Source organism: Phoca vitulina, unplaced genomic scaffold (assembly GCF_004348235.1).
Source record: "Phoca vitulina isolate PV1807 unplaced genomic scaffold, GSC_HSeal_1.0 scaffold94, whole genome shotgun sequence".
Lineage (NCBI taxonomy): Eukaryota > Metazoa > Chordata > Mammalia > Carnivora > Phocidae > Phoca > Phoca vitulina.
The window spans coordinates 1,347,695-1,373,005 of NW_022589797.1; the positions used below are offsets into that span (position 1 = coordinate 1,347,695).

Below are 25,311 nucleotides of genomic sequence, written 5' to 3' on the forward strand. Positions count from 1 at the left end.
GTACAAGTTCTATCTTCTACAACTTTTTGGTAAGACCTCCACACACGTATTGAGTCTCCAAACCTGGCTGGTGCCAAGGACTCAGGATCTTACTTTCTGGACCAAAGATGAAATACAGTTTTCTGATTTGTAAATTTATTGATATGAAAGGCCATCCAGATTCATAAAAGTGAAAGTATATTTGAGGTTTTGGCCTCATTGGAAATGACATAAAGATAATTATAAAGCTTAGAGAAAGGACATGTTAGTGAATCAACTGCTGGATTCTGAGAGAATAGATTCTTTGAATACAGATTTAATCTCTTCCCTCAGGGTCTCCTAGCAGTTAGAAGCTAGTAGAGAATACACAGCCACATAACTGGGGCACACAGATTTTATGTCCCCCAGAGTCCTCAATCTGTCATCCTGCTGCCAGAGTGATCTCCCTCGGCCTGAGCCCTGGAATTCAGGGCCTCATGGCTGTTGCAACCACCTCCTCCCACCTCCCCAAAGGTCATCAAGAATGGACTGATGTCCACCAGTTGGAGCCCAGGAGCTAGATATCAGCTCACCCCCCAGATCAATCTTGCACCTATGACAAGAATAAAACACTAAGAGGGTTTATCCAGAAATACAAGGAGAATTTGACGTTGGGGAAAATATATATATTGATGGAAATCACTTCGTGAACCTATTAGAAGAACAGCTATATGACCAGGACATAGTAAAAGACCTGGATTGATGGAGAGACAATGTTCCTGGATAAGAAAACTTGATTTTACAATGATGTCAATTCTGCCCCCCAGATTTGTCAATGAATTAAAGGCAAAATCCCAGAAGAGATGTCATGAAATTTGACGGCTGACTGCAATATTTTTCTGGAAAAGGAAATGTGCTAGAATAACGAAGACACTATTGAAGAAGGCTAGTAAGAGAGAATCTGACCTAGCAGATATCAATATCAATATACACTAGTAATCTACAGTAATTAAAAGAGTGTGGTATGAGGACTGTGAGAAACAATAAAATTTATTTTAAACCTAATGTCATGTCTAGAAAGAAATCCATATATATATTAAAAATAAGTATTGATAAACAGGGCTGCAACAAATATAATGCTAGAAAATGCAAATGATCTAGTCACAGAAAACACATCCAAGGTGGCCTGGTTGGGAGAGGGAGGACTGGATTACACCGGGGCATGAGGAAACTTTGGGGATGACAGATAAATTCTCAGTCTTGATTGCGTTGATGGTTTCACGACTGTACACTTATGTTAAAATTCATCAAATTATATGATTTAAATATATGCAACTGTTCATCACTTATCGTCAATAAGACTACAACAAGAAAGCATGCTTAAAAGCCATACTTACATATGATTACAAAATCAATCTTTCTGTGTAGATATGCATATCTATCTAGATACAGATATGACCATATTTGATAACGAGGCCCTCAAGCCCCACAGAAGTATGGACTTTGAGAACTGGAAGGAACCTCAAGGAGCCACCATCAGGATGCTTGTGCTGAGCGTGGAGAGGAGGAGCCAGGTGCAGTGAGAGGCACCCAGTCACTACCTGACCTGGGCAGACCTGCTTGGCATTGACCGAGGGTGATGCATTCAAGAGCGGACACATCAGCGTCACAGAGCAAACCCAGGACCCTGAGCCAGCCGCTCCGCCTCCCTAGAGCAGTTTTCCTGTCCATCCAATGAGGGTGTGCCAGGATGGTAGATACGGACTCCCATGCTCTGATATTCTGTAATTCTCTCTGTCTCTCTTCACCCAGTTCCCTCCCCGTTATATTCTTTCCAAATTTTGCATTTTCTTGAGATCCCTATGAAAGTTGGCAGGACCTCTAACTCCTGGAAAGCACCTCTGCCTCCCATTTGTGTTCTCAGCCGTTCATCAATTTTTTTTAATTTATTCACCAAGAAGTGTTTATGCATTTATTCAATTATTCATCCCTCCACTCATTTACTCATTCTGTACACGTGCACAAGCCACACTGGTTGGGGGCTGACCTATGAGTGTGGATCCTGACCCTGAGTCACTTTCTCCAACTTTTTCACACCAATTAAGATTTCCAACTAGACTCTGTGTAATTGGGTCTTTGGGACATCATCCCTGAAGCATCCCAAAGTTTCTAAGCTGGGCGCATTTCCCCTTCTCCCTCTAAATTGCCTTGGGGATTGCACAGTCCCTTGGCACATAGGGAGCTTTGAAAAGTGCCTACTCCATTTGGCCTGCCTACTCCCTGGGAGGCTGTCAGTCACGATGGAGCTGGGAGCTGCCCAGGTCAGGGAGACCCTGGCTGCCCACAGTAAGCTACTGAGGACCCTGCGCAGCCTTGAGCATGTCAGCATTTCCTAATTCCACCAAACCTGACACCCTTTAGAGAACCTCCACTGAATTCTGAGTACTTTGCCTAATTCCACCCAGTTCTAAAAGCTCCACTTAATTCTATCAAGTTGCAAACACTTCCCTAAATTCTGCACAAATCTAGGCATGTGTTCTTAGTTTGGGAAGCTGGGTCAGTGTGAAACCCTCCGTCCTGCCCACCAGGGTTCCCTGTGCACCCGCTTCTTTCAACTGTGTTCTCCAAGCTGGAGCCAAAGAAGGCTCCTGGTCTCTGAATTATCTTCTGGGAAACAGGAAACATGGGTCTGGAAGAGCCTCAAGGTAAGTAAAAAAGTGGAGATGTGGGGACAGGGGAAGGGGCCTTGGCTGGGAGTCAAGAGCCCCAAGGAATTACTGGAGCCTTGGCTTCCCCCCAACTCAGTGTGTGATGATGCTGGGCAAGCCCCTTCTCCTCTCTGGGTCTCAGTTTCCATATGTAAAAAGAGGGTGGTCTCCATGAGCTGCAAGACCCTCGGGGCTCTGCCAGGCTGTCTTCCAGATTAGGAACAGTTCATGATTGTCACCCAGCTGCTCACTCTCAATTTGTCTTAGCCCCACGAAGTCACAGCAAGACAGGAAGAAGTTGGCTGTGGTCAGGCTGGGGACTTCAACTTGGCCTTCAGAACCTGGGTGAGGAGGGGAAGGAGGTGGCATCCCTATGGGCTGGCAGGGTAGGCAAGAGGCAAAGAGTGAGTGAGAGAGGTGAGCACCACCTTGGAAATGCCAACACAGGGCCATGGTGCACAAAGGAGAGAGGGTTCAAGCTGGCCTGGGAGAAATAAAACAAGGCTTCCTGGGGGAGGTGGCATCTGAACTGTTTTTTTTAAGTAGCCTATGTCCAGGAGTGAGGCGAAGGCAGAAAGGACACTGTGGGCTCTGCAGACAAAGCTTCCTAGCCCTGCTTTGGGAACCAGAGTTCCCCAGCATCCAGCCACATCCCTTCTTGGCCCCTCTTCCTATAGGCCCCCATCCCCCAGCTGAAGGAGAGACAGCAGAGCAGGGAAACCCAGCAACTCAGCACTCAGGCTAGAAAGCAGACAAGACATTGAGCTGGTTCCGTGACCATGTCCCTGCTCTGATGTTTCTTTCTCCTCCTGGTTCAACCCAGACAAAGTATGCTCCCCACCCCAAGGGCTGTTCCTTCTCTCCTGGCACTTCCATGGCCCCTGCTTGGTTTCCACTCATCCTAGTCATCCTACTTGGTCCTCTGAAGCCCTGGCCACAAGTCCGAATGTCTGCACTACTGGTGTCTGCGTGTGTGTGTGTGTGTGAGAGAGAGAGAGAGAGCTAGTGCACAAGAAAGTGAGAGTGCCTGCCACACATGTGCACACCTTCACATGAACGACCGTACAGGGACACACATGAGCCGATATGCGGCACGTATTCACACAGGCACATTTGTGTGTACGTGGGGCTCAAACAGTTGTTTGTGCATACACTTGTAGTTGGGGGCCATATGTGGGGACATGATGTAGCTGTGTGTATATTGCAACAGAGAGCCAATGGCCGCCCACGTTTGTTAGTGACTTTAGGGGATAGATTACAGTATGTGTAACCATGCGAAGAGGAAGCTATGCATGACCCGACTAATGGGGCTGCACACAATGCCACCTCTCTGCCACCCATGCCCCTGGCACAACGTCTACTGCTACTGACACTCGGTTAAATAGAGGTGCCCCTCCAGGAGCCCAGTCTCAGGTTTCCCAGCGGCATCTTGGAGGGAGCTTGCAGATCACGCTCCCCTGACCCCACAATGTCTCTAGACACAGCCAAGCAGAGGCAAGACCTTCTACCTGAGGTCCAAAGGCTAGGGCAGAGCTCTCCCTGCTGCAGAAAGGGCCCTTCACCCCTGTGCCTGGCCCAGCACCCAGCACACTGTGTTTGTTCTGTGTGAGAGGGAAGTGTCCACAGGGGCCACTCAGCCTGCACCCTGCGGGATGGTGTAGGCCCAGTAACGCTCAAAGACTGCATATCAGGAAGGATTCTTGTGACCCTTAGCATGGCTTGACAGAAAGAGAAAAAAAAGGGGGGGGGGGAGAAGAAAAGTATGTCCATGGGAGAAACAGGCTCCTTATCACTAAGGGCCTGCAGACAGAAGCAGGATGAGGCTAGCCACAGAAATTGGAGAGGATTTCTCCCTAGGAATGGTTTGAATTTAGTAGTCTGGGAGCACGTATTGAGCACGTCCTCATTCATTCCCCTGATGCCTAGCACGGTGCCTGGTGTCTGGTAGAAACTCAATCTCTTCTTCATTCTGGAACGGATAAACGCAGGACGAATAAAAGGGAACTATCTCATGCAAGTGAGGCGCTCACAAGAATTGGGGCTCCCTCCAGACCCAGGTGTGGGCAGCGTGTCCCATGGGTTTACTGACATCAATGCCAGGTGCCCAAAACACTAAGGAAAAGTTGACTTATGTTCATTACCTGGCGGGAAGATTGGGGGAGAATGTGGGAGAAAGATGTTCACCCAGTAGGATAAAAGGACCACCAACATTTGGCCCTTGACAGAAGCAAACATCTGCTGTGAGCATGATGTAGGTGTCACACAGTGGGGAGGACTGGATTCTAGACTCACCTTGCCACGGACCCACGACATGATCTCAGTTTCCTACCTTCAGTGAGATCCAACAGGTTCGCCTCTCAGGGAGCTTTCCATGCTGATGCCCTACAAGTTCATGGGGGCAAAGTGGCTCTGGCTCCGACCCAGAGAAAATAGGAGTTTGGGGGCCAGTCCAGCTACTCCTTCAAATTGCAGCTCAAAAGCCCACGATGAAGGCAGATTCTGAAGGTCAGTCCGCACACAGTAGCTGACGAACAGACCCTGTGGAGGGACAGGTGGATGAGCCTGCTGAGAGGCTCAGAGTTCAGCAGCCCCTCCGAGGAGAGGCATGCCTCATGCATGGAGACCAGAGCCAAGCTGAAGACACAACCAGACGTCTGCAGGTTGAGAAATAAAGGAGAAGGGCATTCCCAACAGTGGGAAGAGTGTAAAGCAGCTCAGAGGCTTCCTGAAAGCCAGGAGAACACTCAGGAACCATCTAGCCCAGATTCTCAAGTGTGCTACCGTGGCCAGCAGAAGCAGCGTCACCCACACAAACTGAGTCAGAAGCTCTGGGGATGGAGCCCAGCAATCTGTGTTTTAACAAACTTTCCAGGTGATTCTGCTACACATTAAGATTTGAGGACCTCTGATTTTCCCCCAAACTATGTTAGTAGAACACTTATCTGCTGTAGGGGTGTCTGGGTGACTCTTGGTTTCAGCTCAGGTCATGATCTCAGGGTCGTGAGCTGAGCCCTGTGTCCAGCTATGCTCAGCAGGAAGTCTGCTGGAGATTCTCTCTCTCCCTTTGCCCCTCCCCTCTTGTGCACATACTCTCTCTCACTCTCTCGCTCTCAAATAAATAAATAAGTAAATAAATCTTAAAAAAAAAAAAAAGAATACTTATCTGCTGTAGATTAATATAAAAAGAGGACCCATGGTCAAGTAAGTTTGGGAATTACTTGCCCTACACCACTTTTGGAAGGTCACAAATCACATTGGCATATAAGAACTCCTGCAGTAAAGGGCTTTATTTACTTTCAATTAATTTAGTGTTGTCTCAAATTAATTTTTCAGATTGCCTACTAACATTTTCATTAACACTCTCTCAGGGAAATGCTGATCCAGATCAATGCTCACTTTTCACATGGATGAATTGCAGCCCAGAAGTGCACAGATTGCCCAAACTCAAGAACAGAGTGTGTGTAAGAACTGGAAAAGGCCCTAGCAACATACCCCCACCCAAAAGAGGCTCTATGGGCTCTCCCACCACCCTGCACCCTCTTTCCCTCCATCCCAGCCATGTGCCCCCTTGAGCACAGCAATATGGAGCTGGTCAATAGGACAGAGATCTCTGAGTTCTTTCTGAAAGGATTTTCTGGTTACCCAGCCCTGGAGCACCTGCTCTTCCCTCTGTGCTCAACCATGTACCTGGTGACCCTGCTGGGGAACACAGCCATCGTGGCAGTGAGTGTCCTGGACGTCCGCCTGCACACGCCCATGTACTTCTTCCTGGGCAACCTCTCTATCCTGGACATCTGCTACACGTCTACCTTTGTGCCTCTGATGCTGGTCCACCTCCTGTCAGCCCAGAAGACTATCTCCTTTACTGGCTGCGCCATCCAGATGTGTCTGAGCCTCTCCACGGGCTCCACAGAGTGTCTGCTTCTTGCCATCATGGCCTATGATCGCTACCTGGCCATTTGCCGGCCACTCAGGTACCCCGTGCTCATGAGCCCCCGGCTCTGCTTGTCGCTGGCGGGAACCGCCTGGGTCCTCTGTCTCTTCAAGTCAGTGACTGAGACAGTCATTGCCATGAGGCTGCCCTTCTGCGGCCACCACGTGGTTAGTCACTTCACCTGTGAGATCCTGGCAGTGCTGAAGCTGGCATGCAGTGACACCTCTGTCAGTGACGTCTTCCTGCTGGTGGGGGCCATCCTGCTGCTGCCTATACCCCTGGCATTCGTCTGCCTGTCCTACACACTTATCCTGGCCACCGTCCTGAGAGTGCCCTCAGCTGCAGGACGCCGCAAAGCCTTCTCCACCTGCTCGGCGCACCTGGCTGTGGTGATGCTTTTCTATGGCACCGTCATATTCATGTACCTGAAACCCAGGAGCAAGGAGGCCCGCATCTCTGATGAGGTCTTCACGGTCCTCTATGCCGTGGTCACGCCCATGCTGAACCCTGTCATCTATAGCCTGAGGAACAAGGAGGTGAGGGAGGCTGCCAAGAAAGTGTGGGGTAGGAGTTGGACCCAGTGAGGGAGGCCTGGGATCTTCAGATTAGTAGGTGAGGCCTTCATAGGCCTACAGTGAGGACAGGCGGGGCGCAGGGCTGTCTGGAATCTTCATCCCAGAAAGGCAGCACCGAGTCCCACTGATGCTGCGCCAGAATTGCTCATAAAGCACCCTCGGCTCCTTCCCTGGCATCACCCTGGCCGGCTCTCCACATCACTTCCTGTACCTTCACGCCAGCTCCTGGCTGGCCTCAAGACCGCACTCCTAGTGGTCCTTCCACTCTATCCTCCCTGGAGCATCCAGAGGGACCTCTGTGAAAGGCAAATGTGATCACATCCTCTCCTGACTGAAGCCCCCAAAAATCTCCCCCTACTCTCAGGACAAAGTGTAAGCTCCTCCGTGGGGCATTCTAGGCCTTCACAAGCTGGCCCTGCTGGTCCTGACTAACCCCCAACCTTCTGCCCCACATTCTCCCACCTGACCAGCCAGGTGTGAGCCCCAGTGTTGCCCAGCCCTGCCCAGCTCTGTGCTTCCCACGAGGCAGCCACACCCAGCACACACCTCCAGGATGGCCGGACCCTCGAGGCCCAGCTCAAATGCCACCTCCCCCAGGAAGCCTCCTCACTGAGCTCCTCCTGTTTTATTTTCAGTGTTACTGTAAAAGCAGGGATGGTCAGAATCTACTGTGTCCCAAGGTCCAGCCCTGCCCAACCGTAGGCCCCCCATAGGTTTTGTAAATAAATACATGAACACAACAGTGTAGGGGAGATGCTGGCAGAGCCTGGCGTCCTTCCTGAACCTGAGCAGAGCGGAGACAGGCATGGCCTGGTGCCCTGGGAGGTGACAGTAGAGGCAGTGATGAGGCCCAGAGTCCATGATCCCCAGAGCGGTCCAGCCACAGGAGTACCGGTGACACTGAGCAGCCCAGGACCTGTGTTCCCAACATCGGTCTTGAGCAGGAACAGCAGCTGTTGCCATGCCTCCCAGCCCAGCATCCAGGCCTCATCTCGCTTTGGGGAGACTTGCTTTACCCTTCCTTACCTCATCACAGGGATCCTGCCAGAGCTGCCCCTTCCTGGTGCCCAGCCTCTTCCCAGCTTTCCTTTCTGACAACTCAGTGAGCACGCAGTAGAAACGGATGCAGATTCACAGAGTAACTCCTTCCCTGCCCACCCCCACCCTGCCTCAGTTGCACCATCTATATGATGGGGACACGGGCCTTGGCCTCCAAGAAGCAGTCCAGCTCTCCTGCCCCCTGCCACGGGGAAGCCCAGTCCTTGCTAGGGCCCTCAGTTCCGCTCCAGTCCCTCTTTCTGCTTCCCATGTTGGTAGGAGAGAAGCCCAGCCTGCCCCCTGAAGCTCTACCCTCTCTGACCAAGCCACACTGAAGCCTACCCACCAAGATGTCCAGTCTTTGAGGCCACGACAGGAGTTTGGACGTTATCATGTGGGCACTGGGGTTTACAATCACATTTACTTTTAAATAGCTCACTGATTAGATACCATTTTCCACCCATGAAATTGGTGAAGAATTTTTTTAATTTCTGTTGGTAATGAAGGTGCAGTGAAGAAGTAATGCCCTACGCTGCTGGTGGGGATGGCAATAAGTTAATATAAACTTCCTGAAAAGTCAGTTGGAAGTATGATCCAAAAGACTTTAAAAATTGCTAGACTCTATGACCTAACCCATCTACTTCTAAGAATTAGTCTAATATGATCATTAGAAGCATAAAGATTTATGAACAAGGATATGTATGAGGACATCAATCATAGCATTATTTATAGTAACAAAAAGTTGTAAGAATCTTAACATCCAATCATAGAAGAATGTCCAAATAAATACTGGTGGTGTCCAATGATAGAATGTGATACAGACTTCAAAAAATTCTTATCTTCTGAAGAATATTTGATAATGAGAAATGCTCACAATGTAATTAATAGAAAATGATCCCAATGTTATTTTTTAAAGTATTTCTGTTATGGATTTATGAGTTAGTATATATGCAAAAAATCCTGGGAAACCAGGACAAAATATTAAGAGTTGTTTCCACTGGGTGGTGGGGTTAAATAGGATTGATCGGTTAGAGCCAATTGTTTTCTTATTTAACTAATTCCAATATTTCCAATATTTATATAATATGAACATGACTTTGAACTTAAAAGTCATGTTCTAATTTTGAATTTAAAAATAAGGTGATACATTTTTAAGAAATGCAAGATCACCTGGTTCCAGAATAGAGCACTGATGAGAAGGCCTCCAGCCCGAGAGGCAGGAAGTGAGGAAGCTGCTCCCCTATTCCAGGCTCTCATGGTGGGGATGGGAATAAGTCAGGGGCAACCTGACCCACTGGGCAACCAAGCAGAGAGAGGGCAGCTGAGAAATACTTGGGATACGCAGGCGACTGCAGAGCTGGAAGATGGAGAGAGAGGCCTGTGAGGTGCAGCCTGTGTTTCTGGCTTATTTGCTGCCCGCTGAGACAAAGATGGGGAAGATGAGAGATGCAGGGGGATGGTGTTGAGTTCCAGGTGTCCACGGGTGGCAAGAGGGCACTGTTCCACGAGCACAGAGAAAACAAGTGGTAACAGTCTTCGAATGTTTGACTTTGACCTGGGATCTTGATAAAGATTCAGAAGGACAAATCATAGTATAAGGGAAAACTCTGTCGCTGCTGCTGATTTATTTAAGGCTGTGTTGTAGTCTTTACAACAACTGTGTCGGTTGTTAGTCTTTATGAAGGGAAGGGAGAGGAAACCTGAAGAAACCTGACTGAATCCCTGACGTAAAGTCCCTCACAAGTGCTCGCGGCCTCATACTCTATACAGCAATGCGCTTTCCGGAACTTTCATGAGTCCCGATCCTCACAACATTCTCGAATGGAGACACCCCTTCTCACAGACCAAGACACCCATGCCTAGGACAGGGGGCCCCAGACTTCAATCCTCGGATCCAAGTGGCAGGGCGGCACCGAGACCCGATCAGATTCTGTCCAGTGTTTCTCCTGCACCCATCTCACCGCAGCCAGGCCCTCCCAGGGAAGCACAAGAATCCTGGGGTCTCTGAGCCCCACAGCTGCCAAACCCACAAACTTGCGTAGTTCCAGAGTCTGAACTTTAAATTGGGCAGGGACTGCGAGGTTCCCCAGGGCACGGAGCAGAGAGCTATGTGGCAAGGGACCAGGAGGCTGGTCCTCGAGGCTTTGGCCCTGGCCCATCCCAGCACAGTGTGTCTGCCAGTAATGAGCTCAGCACTTGCGGGCTCTGCTCTCCCAAGCCCTGGGTCAGGACACCTGGCAGCCTGCTCCAGCTACCTGCATGTGCTTATGCCACTGGGCAATAGGTATGATGAGGTAAGGATGATCCATCTAGCCTGTGGACTATTCTCATGAAATCTTCTTTAAACATATGAAAACTAGAATATCTGCTTGTGAAAGAGGACATAATGATACAAGTGATACTGGTTACCACGTACTGATTACTTACCATGTGCCAGGCTCTGTGCTAAGAGCTCTGCACGCCTCATCTCACTGGATCCTCAAAACAACCCCACAAGGAAACACTATGCTTATCTCTACTTTACAGGTAAGGGAGGTGAGGCTGAGAAAACTGCTAGCAAGTGGCAGCTCTGGGACTTGAGCCCTGGTGGGTGTGACTCCAAAGCCCACACTCACCTGCTCTGCCATCTAGCAAGGAAGTGGTCAAGCGGGAATCCTAGATCCAGGCATGTCAGGGAAATTGCAACAGAAGCTTCGGTCCTTTTATGCCCATCCCCTTTCTTTTAAAATAATTTGTGAAGCCTAAAATAAAATATTAAATGGTTCAAACTAGATTCGCCAGCCAATGAAATTGATATAATATTTACCTTGCAAAGTAACCCTGGGTCTGTCAGATTTCAGGGTTGGAAGTTGCTAGACAGAGTGAGGAAATGTTTTAGAGGTGACAGGGTACTAGAGGTCACCTAATTGAGTGGTTCCATTCACAGGAGAAATCTGACCAAGGTCATACAGCAGAATCGGAACAAAGGCAACAATCAAACCTGGATCCCTCACTCCTGTCCCACGGCTCCCAGTCTTGGTTCATGGCATCACCCTACCTTTCAGGAGGTCTAAAACTGGGGTGTGGAATTCGACAATTATTCTCAGAGACACTCGGTTTGCTATCTCGCGTGTGAGACACTGGCGGATACAAGTCAGAGTGGTTTTCCGAGTGTTTTGGGAAACCACCTCATACCCAAATATTCAGGAGATTTCGGGTTTTCCTTCTCCTGGCATGTGGTAGGATCACCCAGGGCCAGTGGGGTGTGGGCGGATGTGACCCATGCCACTTCTGGGGCGGGGCATGTAACTGCTGGTATGAACGCCTAGTGTGTCCTTCCCCAGCCATAACAGCTGGTGACGTCGGGATGGCGGAGGCTCCCTCAGCCAGGGTCTCTGAGCAGCTCGACATGGAACAGAGCCCCCTGAAAAGCTACAAAGGACATGGAGCATGAGAAAGAAAGAAACCGTCGTCATGGTAAGCCACTAAGATGATGTGTGTTACTGCAGCAAAACCTAGCTCATCGTCACTGACGCACCCAGGGAACAGCAGCTGCTCCCTGACGTCCCCTCCCATGCCCAGGGTGCAGAGTCAAAGCTGTCGGTTACCTGGAAGCATGGTATTTCCTAGACACAGACTTGTTTCTTTGGGGCCATAAGCCTGTGGCTCCATGAGCGGGTTCTAATTTCCATGAATGTGTGATGATCAGACTCTTAAATTGTCAGGAGACCCACTCCTCTCTGAGTAGCTCCTCTGAAAGAGCAGGGAGAAGCCCGGTACCCCCCCCACACCCCCCCCCGCTCTTCTCCAGCAATGACAACAGCTGCTTCCTCGCTTGCTGTGTGTGTGCTGGTGGGGGAGGTGCTCTCAAGGCGAGACGTCTGGGACTGGGCTGTGGGGGGGCGGCAGATTTGGGGCAGCGGAACAGTACGGGATCTCGATGGCAATCCCCAGCACCTCCTGGGTGCAGGCACTGGAGGGCAGCAGTGATGGATCGGACACAAGCCTCTGATTACGAGAGCTCAGTCTATTGAGAGAGAGACCACACACTACCATGCAAGGCAGAATGCGATTACCCTGTGCTTAGAGCTGTGAGCATCGTGTTGTTGGGCTGGTCAGTCCTACGAGGGCATCTGAGCAGACTGCAGAGAAGGGGTGTGAGAGCCGAGCCTCGAAGGATGAGTGGAAGGGAAAGGCCGCTCCAGGCTGAGGCAAGAACATGAGAAGAGGGACGAGACAGGAGTGTGCGAGTTTGACCATTAATGGGAGGTGGTCTGGTGAGGTTGGAGCAGGTGTACGTGAAGGGATGGAAGGGAGATGAGGCAAGGGGGCGGGCCGGAGCCTGTTCTCAAAAGCCCTTAAATGCCTCTGCCATTCCGTCTTGGTCTTTTTGTTAGAGACAAGGGCAAGGAAGAGAAATATGGAGACAGGTGGTTTCCCACCTTTCACCTACTTGAGACCTACCCCACACACACACACACCCCTATGTCAGGTGTCAGAATTCGAGGTTAATATAGGTCATTTTGTAATAACACACCCAATAAGGACCAAACCCTTATACTTGCATCTGAAATGCTGTGGGCATAATCTAGACACATGAAGTCATAACCTAGAAAAGGTGCTTCCTTTTAACTTCTTTACAGATTTCAAGTTTTACTTTGTCTTTCCATCCCAAGTTCTCAAAGAGAACCTCCGGTTTCTAAAGTCCAGAGAGAGGAAGGGACGTGTCCAAGTTCACCTAGCATGAGGGAATGAGTGTAAACTCCGTTAGGGCGGAAACCACATCTGCTTCTGCTGTATTCCCACCTCCTAGCACAGGGCCTGGCACATAGTAAGTGTCCCACAACTATTTGTTTAATGAGTGAATGAACGAGCCACCATCACACTCAGGCAATTCTCTTTTTGCCGAACCTCAGCAAGAGAAACCTTACCCTTAGTTGTTCGTGTGTTTAAGATCTAAAGTCAGGTGCTGACCCAGATTAAACCGCGGCCCCCGTACACTCCAGAAACCCCCTTAATAATCACCCTGATTCAGGCCGGAGGAGGGGAAAGTGGCACAGGCTCTGGGGATGGAGGGGGTCATGACAGAAGCTGGAGCTCGTCGGGAGGCGGCAAGCGCAGATCCGGCAGGAGCCCTGTGGCTGAAGATATGCAGTCTTTGCTCAGGATCCTCAGACAACAGGTAGTGCTGGGCGGCTCACAAGCACCTTTGCGGGTATGTCTCCTCTGAGCTACACAGCACTTCCATTTTTCAAAGGGACACTGAGTCTCAGAGAAGCCACGTGACTTAGTCAACCTCACACAGCTAATTAGTACTGACACTGACACTGGGGTGCAAAGCTTGAATATCTGTCGAGTGATTGCTCTTGGCAGCACGCACTGTGGGAGTGTGGGAAGGAAGGAGACAGGTCCTGCTCTCAAGTGTAGTAGAGGAGATGGTCACACAGCACACGGTAGATGAACACAGAGGGACAGCCAAGGGCTAAGGGAGTGCAAGAAGGGAGCAGGTAACCCCTCAAGGAGCAGGAGGGAGAGGGGAGACAGAGAGATGGAACTGTGCTCTGAGGGACGAGCAGGAAGCCCCCACGGGGGTAAGGAAGGGAGGACATGCCTCTAAAAGGGCACTTCTTGGGGCACCTGGGTGGCTCAGCCAGTTAAGCTGCTGACTCTTGATTTCAGCTCAGGTCATGATCTCAGGGTCCTGGGATCGAGCCTCGAGTTGGGCTCCACGCTCAGCAGGGAGTCTGCTTCAGGATTCTCTTTCTCCCTCTGCCCCTCCCCCTGCTTGCTCGTTCTTTCTCTCTCTAAAATAAACAAACTTTAAAACAAAACAAAATAAAAGGGAACTTCTTGGGCAAGATGTAGCACTGGGAAAAGACAAGGTTTATTCAGCAGAGAGTGAGGCCACCAGCCCCTAACAAATGCTAGATGCACCGGAGAGGAGGAATGAGGAGGAAAATCTAGCCCTAAAGGACAGACAGGGCTCCAGTGCTGTCACAGGACATCAGCCTCTCAGCCAACCCAGGAATGAGGAGGTGACTGTATCTTCTGTATGTTAAATTTCATACTCAGCTCCTGTTTCTGCTTTAGACCAGGGGTCACCCGGTCCATAAGACAGCCTTCCTGCCTAACAAGACTGCCGTGCCTTGGGGACATTAGGGCTCCCTCCTGTGAATGCCTGACATTGGCATTTCCCCAGGAGGCAGTGAGACCAGCTCAGAAGAGCAATGAAAGCCACCTGGGAGAAAACTGAGGCCCTCCCCAACTCCCCCTTCTTTTTAGAACTAGTCACTGACTGACAATGCCCCTGCCAGATTAGAACCTGGTTTTCCCTCCTCCTGTGACATCACTGCCAGTATCATTTATCCCACAAGGCAATATGGAGGCCAAGAAGGGAGTCATTTGGCTTGCATGACCACTGGAATATATATGTTCTTGTAGGTTCTTTTAAAAATCAATGGATGAGGGGGCTGCCTGAGTGGCTCAGTCGGTTAAGAGTCTGACTCTTGATTTCGGCTCAGGTCATGATCTCAGGATCCTGTGATCGAGCCCCACATTGGGCTCCCCGCTCAGTGGGGAGTCTGCTTGTCTCTCTCTCCCTCTGCCCCTCCCCCTGCTCATGTTCTGTCTCTCTAAAATAAATAAATAATTCTTTAAAAAAAAAATCAACAGATGAGGGAAAGGGAAAAAAAATCAACAATGGTCCTGGACTTCAAGCTTACACATCCTGTGGAGTGAGGATGATTGATCCTTAATGCCCAAAAGAACCACCAGGTAAGCATCATCCATCACCCACGGGCCTGCAAGAGCTCATATCACCTAGTTCAGGGAAGGGACGACAGCCTTATGATAGGTATGGTATGTTTCTGTCCACTTATTTTTCTTACTGCTGTACCCCAGCACCTAAACAAGATCTAGCACAGAATAAGTATTCAAAGCACATTCAGCAAATGAATGAATCTAAAAGACCATGAGCATAATTCAGCCATATGGGGTCATAACCTAGAAAAGAAGCTTCCTTTAACAGCCAAGAACTCTTTAGATTACAAGAGTGTGCCAAACATGAGTCCTCCTCTCCTGTCTCCCCTGCCCCCACCATGGGGAGAACAATGAGGATCCTAGGGGGCTAGAATGTGTCTCATCTCCCTAAGTTACATCAGAGCTGCAGAGCTGAGAGGGCCAGCTTGCAGGCCTGAAGTCCAATCCTCTCATTATTCAGATGGTGAAACTTAATCGCAGAGGCAGAGATGACCTGCCCCAGGTCAGGTTGCTTGGTTTCCAGGCCAGCAAGAGCTTTTTCTGACACCTGTGTGGTCTAGACAGGAAGGAGGGAGAATGAGATGGCAAACTGGACGGCTGTGACCGAATACGTCTTGCTAGGACTCCGCGAGCACCATAACCTCGAGACGGTCCTGTTTCTGCTCTGCCTGGCCATCTACTCCGTGAATGTGCTGGGGAACTCCCTCCTCATAGGGCTGAGCATGCTGGACCCCCGCCTGCACAGCCCCATGTACTTCTTTCTCAGCAACCTGTCCCTCATGGACATCTGTGGCACATCCTCCTTTGTGCCTCTCATGCTGGTCGACTTCCTGGAAGCCCGGAAGACCATCTCCTTCCCTGGCTGTGCCCTGCAGATGTACCTGACCCTGGCCCTGGGTTCCACGGAGTGCCTGCTCCTGGCCGTGATGGCATATGACCGTTATGTGGCTATCTGCCAGCCGCTTAGGTACCCAGAGATCATGAGCGGGCAGACGTGTGTGTGGATGGCAGTGCTGAGCTGGGGGACAGGCTTTGCCAACTCACTGCTGCAGTCCCTTCTCACCTGGAGCCTCCCCTTCTGTGGCCACAATATCATCAACCACTTCTTCTGTGAGATCTTGGCAGTGCTGAAACTGGCCTGTGGGGACATCTCTCTCAACGCACTGATGTTAATGGTGGCCACAGCGGTCCTGACGCTGGCCCCGCTCCTGCTCATTTGCCTGTCCTACATTTTCATCCTTGCTACCATCCTTAGGGTGCCCTCTGCTGCAGGCCGGCACAAAGCCTTCTCCACCTGCTCTGCCCACATCACAGTGGTGGTGGTTTTCTATGGAACCATCTCCTTCATGTATTTCAAGCCCAAGGCCAAGAACCCTGACCTGGATAAGATTATTGCATTGTTCTATGGGGTCGTGACACCCTCACTGAACCCCATCATCTACAGCCTGAGGAACGCAGAGGTGAAAGCGGCTGCCATAGCCCTGCTGTGGGGAGACCTGCTCTCCAGGAAAATGTCCCACCCTCCCTGTTGCTCTTCAGCTCTATAATGCACAGCAAGCTAGGTCCATCATGGTAATGCCTTCGAATTGCAGGGGCTGAAACCCACATGGGTTTCTCATTCTCACTGCAGGTCCATTAGCAGTTGACTGGGTGGGTGGGGTCTGCTCTGAATCACTGTCCTCATCCCTGGGGCGTCAGGATAAGCAGCCACCATCTGGAACATTACTGGTCACCATGACAAAGCCTGCACTGGCTCTCGAGCTTCGCTTCCACCTCTACTTCATCCGCCAACGCAAGCACGGGCCACAGCCAACATCAAGGGGCAGGCGAAGCACGTTCACATTTGTCGGGAAGGAGCAGGAAGACTGAGAAATGTGTGAATGGTCTAATGGCTGCCACAGTATCCTACAGTCAACCCAAGAGCCACAAGAGATCTGCCTTCCTGTTCTCAGACCATCACCGCCCCACACATGCAGTCAGTCATGAGAACCCTAGATGGGTCCCCTCCTTTCTACTGATACGCCTCCTCAAGAAGCTCCCTCTCTCTCTAATACTGCAACAGCTATGTCACCGCACTCGGATCCTGCAAACTCCCTTCAGAATCCACCCTCTGCACCGGCTGTCAAAACGCCAATCAGAAAAAAATCCAAAAAACAAAACACCAATCAGATCATGCCACTCTCCTGCTTAAATCCTGCCAATGGCTCACTTCCCATGGGATAAAAACCAGACCCCACCTCTCCATCCAACCTCAGCCCGGCTGCTTGCCTCAGGCCTGCTCCACCCACACACACTCTCTGGGTCCAGGGTCCCCCGAACTATTCCCAGTTCCCCAGCAAGTATCAGTCTTTCCTGCCTCTGTCTCCCCCTTGCTCTTCCCTCTCATGTCCAGATGCTTCTTGACCTTTAGCTAATATGTACTGGACCACAGACCAGGCCAAGCATTATTCTGTGTCCTAAGTGCTTTACTGACTGGGGACCACTTGGAATGAGAGAAATCTCAGTGGATGAATACAATATGGACATAGTGACCAGAGAGAACCCTCTCCCAACATCTTGGCATTACAGAAACTCATTCAATCCTTACTCAAATCTGCCCCCCTCTTCCAGAAAACCCTTCTGACCCCTCCTAGCAGGGTGAGGTCTATCCCAGCTCTATGTCCCTCCTTAGTGCCTTCTGTACTCTGCTGACTCTGTCCTGAATCCCAGCTATTTGGGTTTATGCATCCTAGTGACCTGACTCTATACATCCTAATATGAAGGACTAATATTTCTGATACCAGAACAAACACCAAACCCACACCTCTTGGCTCACCATTCAGTCGGCTACATCACTCTGCTCAGGGCCCCAAGGAAGAGACAGAATTACAGAAAGCAGAGAACAAAGGGATTTTTCCTGGCTTTTGAGCTTCAAAAGCCTAGGCTCTGAAGTCTTAACAGGAGAGACTGAAGGCACAGATAAGATTTGGGAGAAAACCTAAGTAAAAGGGAGGTTTCCCCACCTCCAGATTAATGCTCTAAGCTAGGGAAAAGAGAGAGGAGGGGATGCAATAAGACCACTGGCACAGAAGGGTCCCAAGAAGAAGAGGCCCTGAGCCCCACTCCCTACGCCAAACCCCTGGACAGATTTGTAGGATCTGAAAGATGGAGCAATTCATGCCTTGTTGGTCAAGTAAAACCCAGAGCAGGCCGCCAGAGTAGAAATGGCTTCAAGGTGTGTCTGGGCAGCCCAGGCCTCACAGGTCTTTGTGGGTAGCACAGAAGTCGGGGAGGGCCTCAGCACTGAAAATGGTTATGCAGACGGGAACAAGAAAGCACTCTGGGATGGCCTGCCTACGCCGCTGACTGGGGACCAGGTGGAATGATGGAACTCTCAGGAGATGGGTGCAGTGTGGACCCCAGTGACCAGAAAACAACCTCCCAACATCTTCCCATTATCTAAGATCCTCAAGACTCAGCTGTGACCCTTGTAGAAAGAGAAGAAATCCCAAATGACAAAGGATGTCTCTCAGGCAAAAAAGATGACACTCAGGCAAAATGGGGGCTCAAAATAGAAGCTACATTCTTGCGATATTTCTTGCATATTTGTGACTTGTACCTGCTAGTCCAATTTCCTGAGACCTCAGCTTCCTTTCCTGTTGGGTGTGGGCACCACAACGGAGGTCTGTCTCACTAACTTAAATCCTCTCAGCACGTACACACACACAGACACACACATATACACACACACAACTCCCTACTCCCAGGGGCTGCAGCCTGCCGTGATGGGGCAAAAGGCTCCGGCAAAAGCTCCAGCAGCTCATTCCAGCTGGGCTCCCACCACCCCCGCTGATTTCCTCAGACCCTCTCTTTCCCTCTCCTCCCCACACCCTTGGCCCCAGGAAAAAAGGCAGCACAAAACCAGCAAATACTTCATTGGAGACACACCAGACTCCGCCTGCATCGACTCAGGATACCAGTCACCCCAGCCCCAGCCCCAGCTGTCCTCCAATCCCCCTCCCAGCACGGCACAGCAGGGCACGGCACGGCCCAGACGCTGCCTTGGGAAGGAAGCCTGAGGCCAGAGTTGCTGAGATGCTGGGAAGATCTGGAGACTCAGTTTCCCCAAGATGGACTCCATTTCCTCGAGAATGATGCCACGTCCTGAGAGGGCTTTGTCTCCCTGGGAAGGAATCCATGTCCTTAGGGGGGCTCCACATCCCTGGGAAGGACTCCACACCCCTAGGAGGGACTCCTTGGTCCTGAGGGGCTCTAGGGGCCTGCACAGGCTCCAGTCCTTAAGAAGGACTCCATGGATGCAGGAAGACTCCAGGCCTTCAGGAAGTGCGCCAGGTCCCTAGAAGAGCTCCACGTCCTTAAGAAAGACACCATGTCCTCAAAAATACAACCTGTCTCTTATCAGGGAGGGTTCCACACTCCCAGGAAGGGCTCTCTGCCCCTAGGAAGGGTTCATGTTCCCCAAGGGCCAGGCCCAAAGCCCCTCTCAGCTGGAACAGATGCTGCTGACAGTGGCCCCCCCTGGGCCCACAAGGCCCAGCTCCTCCTGCTCATTGATGCACAGCTGGTAACCGCAGCCCCGGGCCCGGGCTCCAGATGGGACCCGGTGGTCAGTCTTGGCACGTGGGGGCAGCAAGAAGCCCACACTGCCAGCGATGAGCATATGCCAAATGCTGTGAATGTAGAAGTAGTTGTCTCGGGTCTCCACAAAAGCATAGAGTAGGACAGCACTGCCTGCAATAAGGCTGCCAGGACACAGGTAGAAAAGCCAGCGGCGCCACGTGGGTGGGTAGCAGTGCCGGCGGCGGACGCTGCGTACTGTCTGGGGGAAGCAGAGAGGTGGGACTCAGGAATACAAGGCCTTGGAACCCAAGCCAGAACTGGTCATTCTCAGGCTTCCCTGGAGCCCTGGTCATGACCTGAAGGCACCTGCCAAGTCTGGAGTGGGCACCACGAACAGCACAGTGATGATGACAGGGTCCAAGCCCATCTTAAACTGGGGACCAGATCCTTAGGGCCCTGCACCCAAGTCCTGCTGGGACGCCCCCCTCCCGAAGCCCTCCCAACCTTACCCAGGCTGTGGCCAAGATCCCCAGGGCGAAGAGACTGGGTCCAAGCAGGTTCCAGAGTCCATGCCGGTCAAGCTGCAGAGCCATAGACAGCAGCATAGCCCCCAGCAAATACAGCACCTGGAGAAAGAGGACTCCAGGGTCTGGGCCGGGTGGGCGGGAAGCACTTGGCAGTGCCCCCAGGGAGAGGTGGGGAGTGAATTTCAAGTAGACTTTGCCTACGGTTGTCCCCCAGGGCCCACTCTGGACTGACCTGCTTGACCACAGGCTGTAAACGAGCCATGGCAATGACAGTGACCCACACGGACATTAAGGAGCCCAGGAAATCACAGAACTGCAGCACATCGTAGTCCATGATGCAGAAAACCACAATGCCTGGCTGGTCACAGGCATGGTAAAACTGGAGGAAGAAATGACAGGCATTGAGAGAACTTGGGTCAACAGTCCAGGTCCATGAAACAGGAGAAAGAGGTCACGAGGGTGGTGTGCTGCTGTCAGCAAAGCAGAGGTCAGAGGTCACAGGCTGAGCATAATTGGGACATGCCTGACTCCCTGCTCCTGAGAAGAATGTGGTAGGGAAGCCTGGTCTGCCTCACAAGCCCTATGTATCTGCCAGCCCTGACCCTGTCCTTACCTTCCTGATTTTCCTGCTTCTGGAATGTACTATGGAGAGCACCAGGCCAGTGGGGATTCCAGGTCCATCAAACTGAGGCCAATCTTCCCTTACTTCTCATGCTCACCATGGGTCCCACCTATAATCCCCATCCCTGGCCCAAGCTATGGGGCTAGACGCTGCTCTTTTGGCCAACCCAGACCCTAAGCCTCCCCTGCATATCCCAGTCTCCCCTGATAGCTCAGACCCTAAGTTAGGATTCATCTTCAGGCCTTACACTAACTGACCCTCTTCATCCCCTCCCACCCAATGTCATGGGTGGAGGTGTGGGGGGGGGGGGGGAAAGTAAGAAAAAAGGCAGTCCCTGGGCCATGGAGAAGAGCATGTCACTTTACAGCATGGAGAAGAAACTAGGGAAGGGAGTATGCCCACCTATCCTCCACTGTGGGAAAGACGGTAAAGAAGAGCTACAAAGGAGGCACAGGGGACACAGGTGGGATTGGATGAGACTATAGTGGGCACCCCAATTAGGGAACCAAGGTCTGCAGTCAGCCCCCCTTGGTCTGTGGTCCCAACTCCTGTGCCTCTCTGGACAATGCTATCATGGCCTCGAGCATCCTGTGTTCCCTTACTTGTAAAAGGGGCTACCCAAAAATGACCTGAGTTCTTTTTACCTTAGAACATTTGCTGTCACCTTTCTCTGAACTTCTGTGTGGAATTTATGTGATTTTCTTATTGATGGCAAACACTAAGAACATGTATGGTTTTAAGACTATCTTTGGTGTGAAGATGACAGGATCATGTATCCCTATGAGCCCACCCCAAGACAAGATACTGGGTAAGACCTATGAGGACAAACAGCTCCAGACCAAGAACAAACATCACAGTGGCATGCGCACTCCCCCCATCACCTGATATTGCCCCTGCTCCATGTCAGGAAGAACAGACTGTTATAGTGATGAAAAAAAGAAAATTAAAATGCTATAATGGGAGAGAAAAGGTTTTTGACCTATATAAACTTGGTGAAAAACTACTCATTGGAGCTGACCTTGAGACATACCAGCAGATTTTACAGGATCAAAAAAGTTTCTTAAGATCCTGTGACTCAATCTGCTTTATCTCTGTCCCCTGCATGTTACACCCGGTCCTTAGAGAGCCGTGGCTGCTGAGGGCATCTCTCGATAGCAGGAACAAGCTGCTGGAGTTGCCACGGTTGGACTGAAGTTCATCAGGCTGAACTGAAACCGGGGCAGGAAGGCTACGTGTTGTACCACCCAAACATGGCCTTGGAAGTGGCTTGATCCTTGACTGAAGGGAGGCTTTAGGTACTACTTTCAGCCCAGGTCAATTTCTTCATCATTCTATTGAAAAGCAACCCTAAGTCACAAGGGCTCTGAGTCCAGAAGAGAGATGGCCTTACAGACCTCAGTGAGACAGGCAGCCCGGCACTCCAGAGGCGTATCCTTAACTGTGGATGGAGGGCAGGGAGATCTAGCCCACAGCGAAGGAAAGAGGTAGCTGAGCAATATCACAGGTCATTCACGTCTCTGTAACTTTGGGGAAGAATGGAAATGGGAGAACCTGGTCTGTTTGGATGTATTACTGTTGAGAATGAGAAGGTAGAGGTGAGGTCAGGAAGATGAGTTCAGGGAAAAGGAGCATTCTATCCTGAACTCAAATCACAAATCATGACACCCCAACCTTAATCAAACAGCATCCCCCTTAGAAAAAAGCAGGTGGGAAACTGAAGCAAGTCTGTTGTGAAAACTAGCAGAATCCAGTCCAGGAGCCGAGGTGCCAACAATAGAGTGGGAAAGCAGACTCGAAAGTTCAGTCTCTAGAGACAAAGGATGAGAAAGAAATTGCTAAGTTTCTTTTGAACCTGTTGAAGAGTTTATCCAGTCATTCAAATTGCAAAATTTGTAACTTTGGAAAAGGTGAATAATGTAAGAACAGGGAGAAGCTAGGAGTTTAGAAAAAGAAAAAAAAAAAAAAGAAAAAGAAAACTTAGGGATATTAATTGGCATTGGGAAACCTTGGGTTTGATTCCTTCAAATTTTAAAGTCTTAAGCTTGTGTACCTATCCTCTGTCTTTCCCTTCACTTTGGAGGTAAATAATGCTGCCCCTTCAGGAAGAGACTGCTTTGGAATGATCAGGTTTTGAGTACTCCAAGCTTTTGAAAGGGCTTGCAAGTTTAGCAACCATGGCTCCCTCTTACATATTATTAAATTGAGAAAGTAAGCTCTTACTGGGAAACTGAGAGACTTTTCATGGGAGTTCACATCTGCATTAGAATTAGTATCTGAACACACCTAAAAGATTGATTTTTTTCAATTCTTTCTTTCTCTTGTATGTGCTGATCAATTGATGGAGTTAATTTAGTTCCTAGGCAAATCAGTATTTTGGTCTTTTGCTATTTTAGCTATTGGATATTGACTATCCTCTACGTCTAAAATCAGATATAAGTACTATAGCTACTAAATTACCCATTACTATTTTCTGATTTGGATTTTATTTTGTTTAAAGATTTTATTTATTTATTTGACAGAGAGAGAGATAGCGAGAACAGGAACACAAGCAGGGGGAGCGGGAGAGGGAGAGGGAGAAGCAGGCTTCCCGCCGAGCAGGGAGCCTGATGTGGGGCTCGATCCCAGGACCCTGGGATCATGACCTGAGCCAAAGGCAGACACTTAACGACTGAGCCACCCAGGCGCCCCTTGGATTTTATTTTAAAACATTAATTTTACATTTCAGCCTTCACCAAGCTTGCTCCATCTGCCTGACTTTCAAGTATATAAAAGGAAATGTCCAAACATTTCTGGAAGAGGGACTTGTAATAAATCCTTCAATCTCAGATAAGAGAAGATCTATATCAGAAAAAAAGCAAAGCTAAATCACCTAATATTGAAGACACATATAAGGGAATAATTAATTGAAGGCTGATTGTCCTCCTAGGAATTTCTCTGCAATGAAAAAAGAGTAGGGGATAATGGAGAGATTGTCCCTGGAATAGAGAGGTTTGGGGAGAAATCATTGCACTAGTATTCTATGACTGATTATTCTCTAAGCATACTAAAAGGTCAGAGAGATTTTTAAGGTTGTAGAAAACCTACAGGAGTAGAGTTAAGTTAAAATTGCAGTGTGAGGTGAACAAGATGATGGACCTTTCACCAATCCTGATGTGGCTATGGTTGTTGCTGAATGTCTAAAAACATCATTGGTAAAGTCCATCACTGACTCCTTCACGGGGCTCAATCCACTAGGGAAACCAACCAACAACCTGTGTCAGCTTACTTCACTGAAACTTGTCAACCTGGAGAAGACAGCCTATTGTCATCATATATTCTGGGTATATATTTGTCCCTTCTACCTGCAGTGCTTCCTCCTGCTTTATTATTCATGGAGCAGAATCCACTCTCCATTGCCACGGCACCCCACTCATTACCATCTTTAACCAGGAGATACAACTGACAGTAAACAAAGTAAAGCAAATCACTCACCACCATAGAATTCACTGGTGTAAACATACTGCCCAATACCTAGGAGCACCCAGCTGAAGGAAACACGGGAATGGCCTACTGAAGGCTTAGTTATGGCGTCACCTGGGAGACTACTCCGTATGTCTGTAATACTCTCCTGTATGTTTGGTGCACAGTGCGTGCCAAATATATAGAAGAGCAAGCTTACCAAAGCTAAAGTAAGCTTTAGTCATCTCATACTTTATGCCATGTATGTTCGTGAGAGAACATCCCTACACTAATAAACTTTCCTCCATGCAGAAGCAAAGAAAGAAACTTGCAACATTATCGATCCACTGAAAATTATGGGCTGATTTTTACATTGGTATTCCTTTTGTCAACAGAAATAAAAAGAAGTGATAGAAATAACACAAAGATTGGGAAATTTAAAAAAACAAATTCAGACTACAAACTGGCTTCTGTTAATATAATTTTAATCTAATTTGACACCTCCCTCAGCTTTGGACATTTATGAGGTAATTTTTTTAAAATTAACCTAAATTGTTTTCTGTGAGATTTCATATTTTTATAACGTAACTATATAGTTCATCTAATGCTTCAAAATGGAGTATCCAGGCACTACAGAATGTAAAACTGGAAATGCAAATACATTCAATCCACGCAGTGGCTGGAATATTTGCACTCAGGATATAATGGAATTTATGGCTATTTCCTTATTATCTGCCTCCATTTCCTCTTGGAAACAGTCATGGGATTTTGCCAGGGGCCACTAAGAATTACTTGCAAGGTGTGCTTGTAGACAGGATGTCAGCAATCAGTGAGAAAGGCCCCGTGGGGCCCCAGGACGTCAGTTCGTGGGAATGGATTATGAGGCTTCGACTAGCACTGGGAAGGATTCACGGCTTGAACTGTATGGGTTAGAGCTGTACAACTGCAATGTTCGATAGATTTCCCGTGATGACTTCCTGCATTTGGTTATATTTTTTGATCTTTTGATTGGCTCTTCTTTTAAGAATTTGAGAACTATTTTTAAAGAAGAATGTGAGAACTATTAAACTGAGGTCATAAGTTTCTCTACAGACTCCAGGACTTCTGAGAAACTGACGTCAGGTTGGAAATTTACCAACGCGTCCTCTCTGCTCTGGTAGGAGGAGACAATATAGTTTAGTGATCACATGTAAGGAACCTAGAGCCAGGCTGC

At 49.4% G+C, this 25,311-nt stretch overlaps 3 protein-coding genes across 9 annotated transcripts in view; 2 read left to right on the forward strand and 1 right to left on the reverse strand.

The window, feature by feature from the left end:
• Nucleotides 1-5,837: 5,837 nt before the first annotated feature.
• LOC116627102 (olfactory receptor 13J1) lies at nt 5,838-7,213 on the forward strand. Its single transcript, XM_032396770.1, has one exon. The coding sequence runs from the start codon at nt 6,225-6,227 to the stop codon at nt 7,182-7,184; it is 960 nt and encodes a 319-aa protein (XP_032252661.1). The 5' UTR covers nt 5,838-6,224; the 3' UTR covers nt 7,185-7,213.
• A 7,661-nt stretch (nt 7,214-14,874) lies between these two features.
• LOC116627100 (olfactory receptor 13C7-like) lies at nt 14,875-18,766 on the forward strand. Its single transcript, XM_032396769.1, has one exon. It carries the CDS (start codon nt 15,533-15,535, stop codon nt 16,496-16,498), a length of 966 nt encoding a protein of 321 aa, XP_032252660.1. The 5' UTR covers nt 14,875-15,532; the 3' UTR covers nt 16,499-18,766.
• Nucleotides 18,767-18,851: 85 nt separating this feature from the next.
• Nucleotides 18,852-25,311, reverse strand: part of TMEM8B (transmembrane protein 8B) — a 43,210-nt gene continuing 36,750 nt past the window's right edge. For 5 of the 7 annotated variants that reach the window (XM_032396761.1, XM_032396764.1, XM_032396765.1 and 2 more), the window contains 3 exons: nt 20,271-20,417; nt 20,021-20,137; nt 18,852-19,766 (listed from right to left, as the gene is read on the reverse strand). In XM_032396761.1, coding sequence (XP_032252652.1) covers nt 19,401-19,766; nt 20,021-20,137; nt 20,271-20,417 — 630 coding nt within the window. In that variant the 3' untranslated portion in view covers nt 18,852-19,400. Of the gene's footprint in view, nt 19,771-20,020; nt 20,138-20,270; nt 20,418-25,311 lie in introns of all 7 variants that reach the window. The other 2 variants (XM_032396762.1, XM_032396767.1) reach the window with 1 other exon arrangement.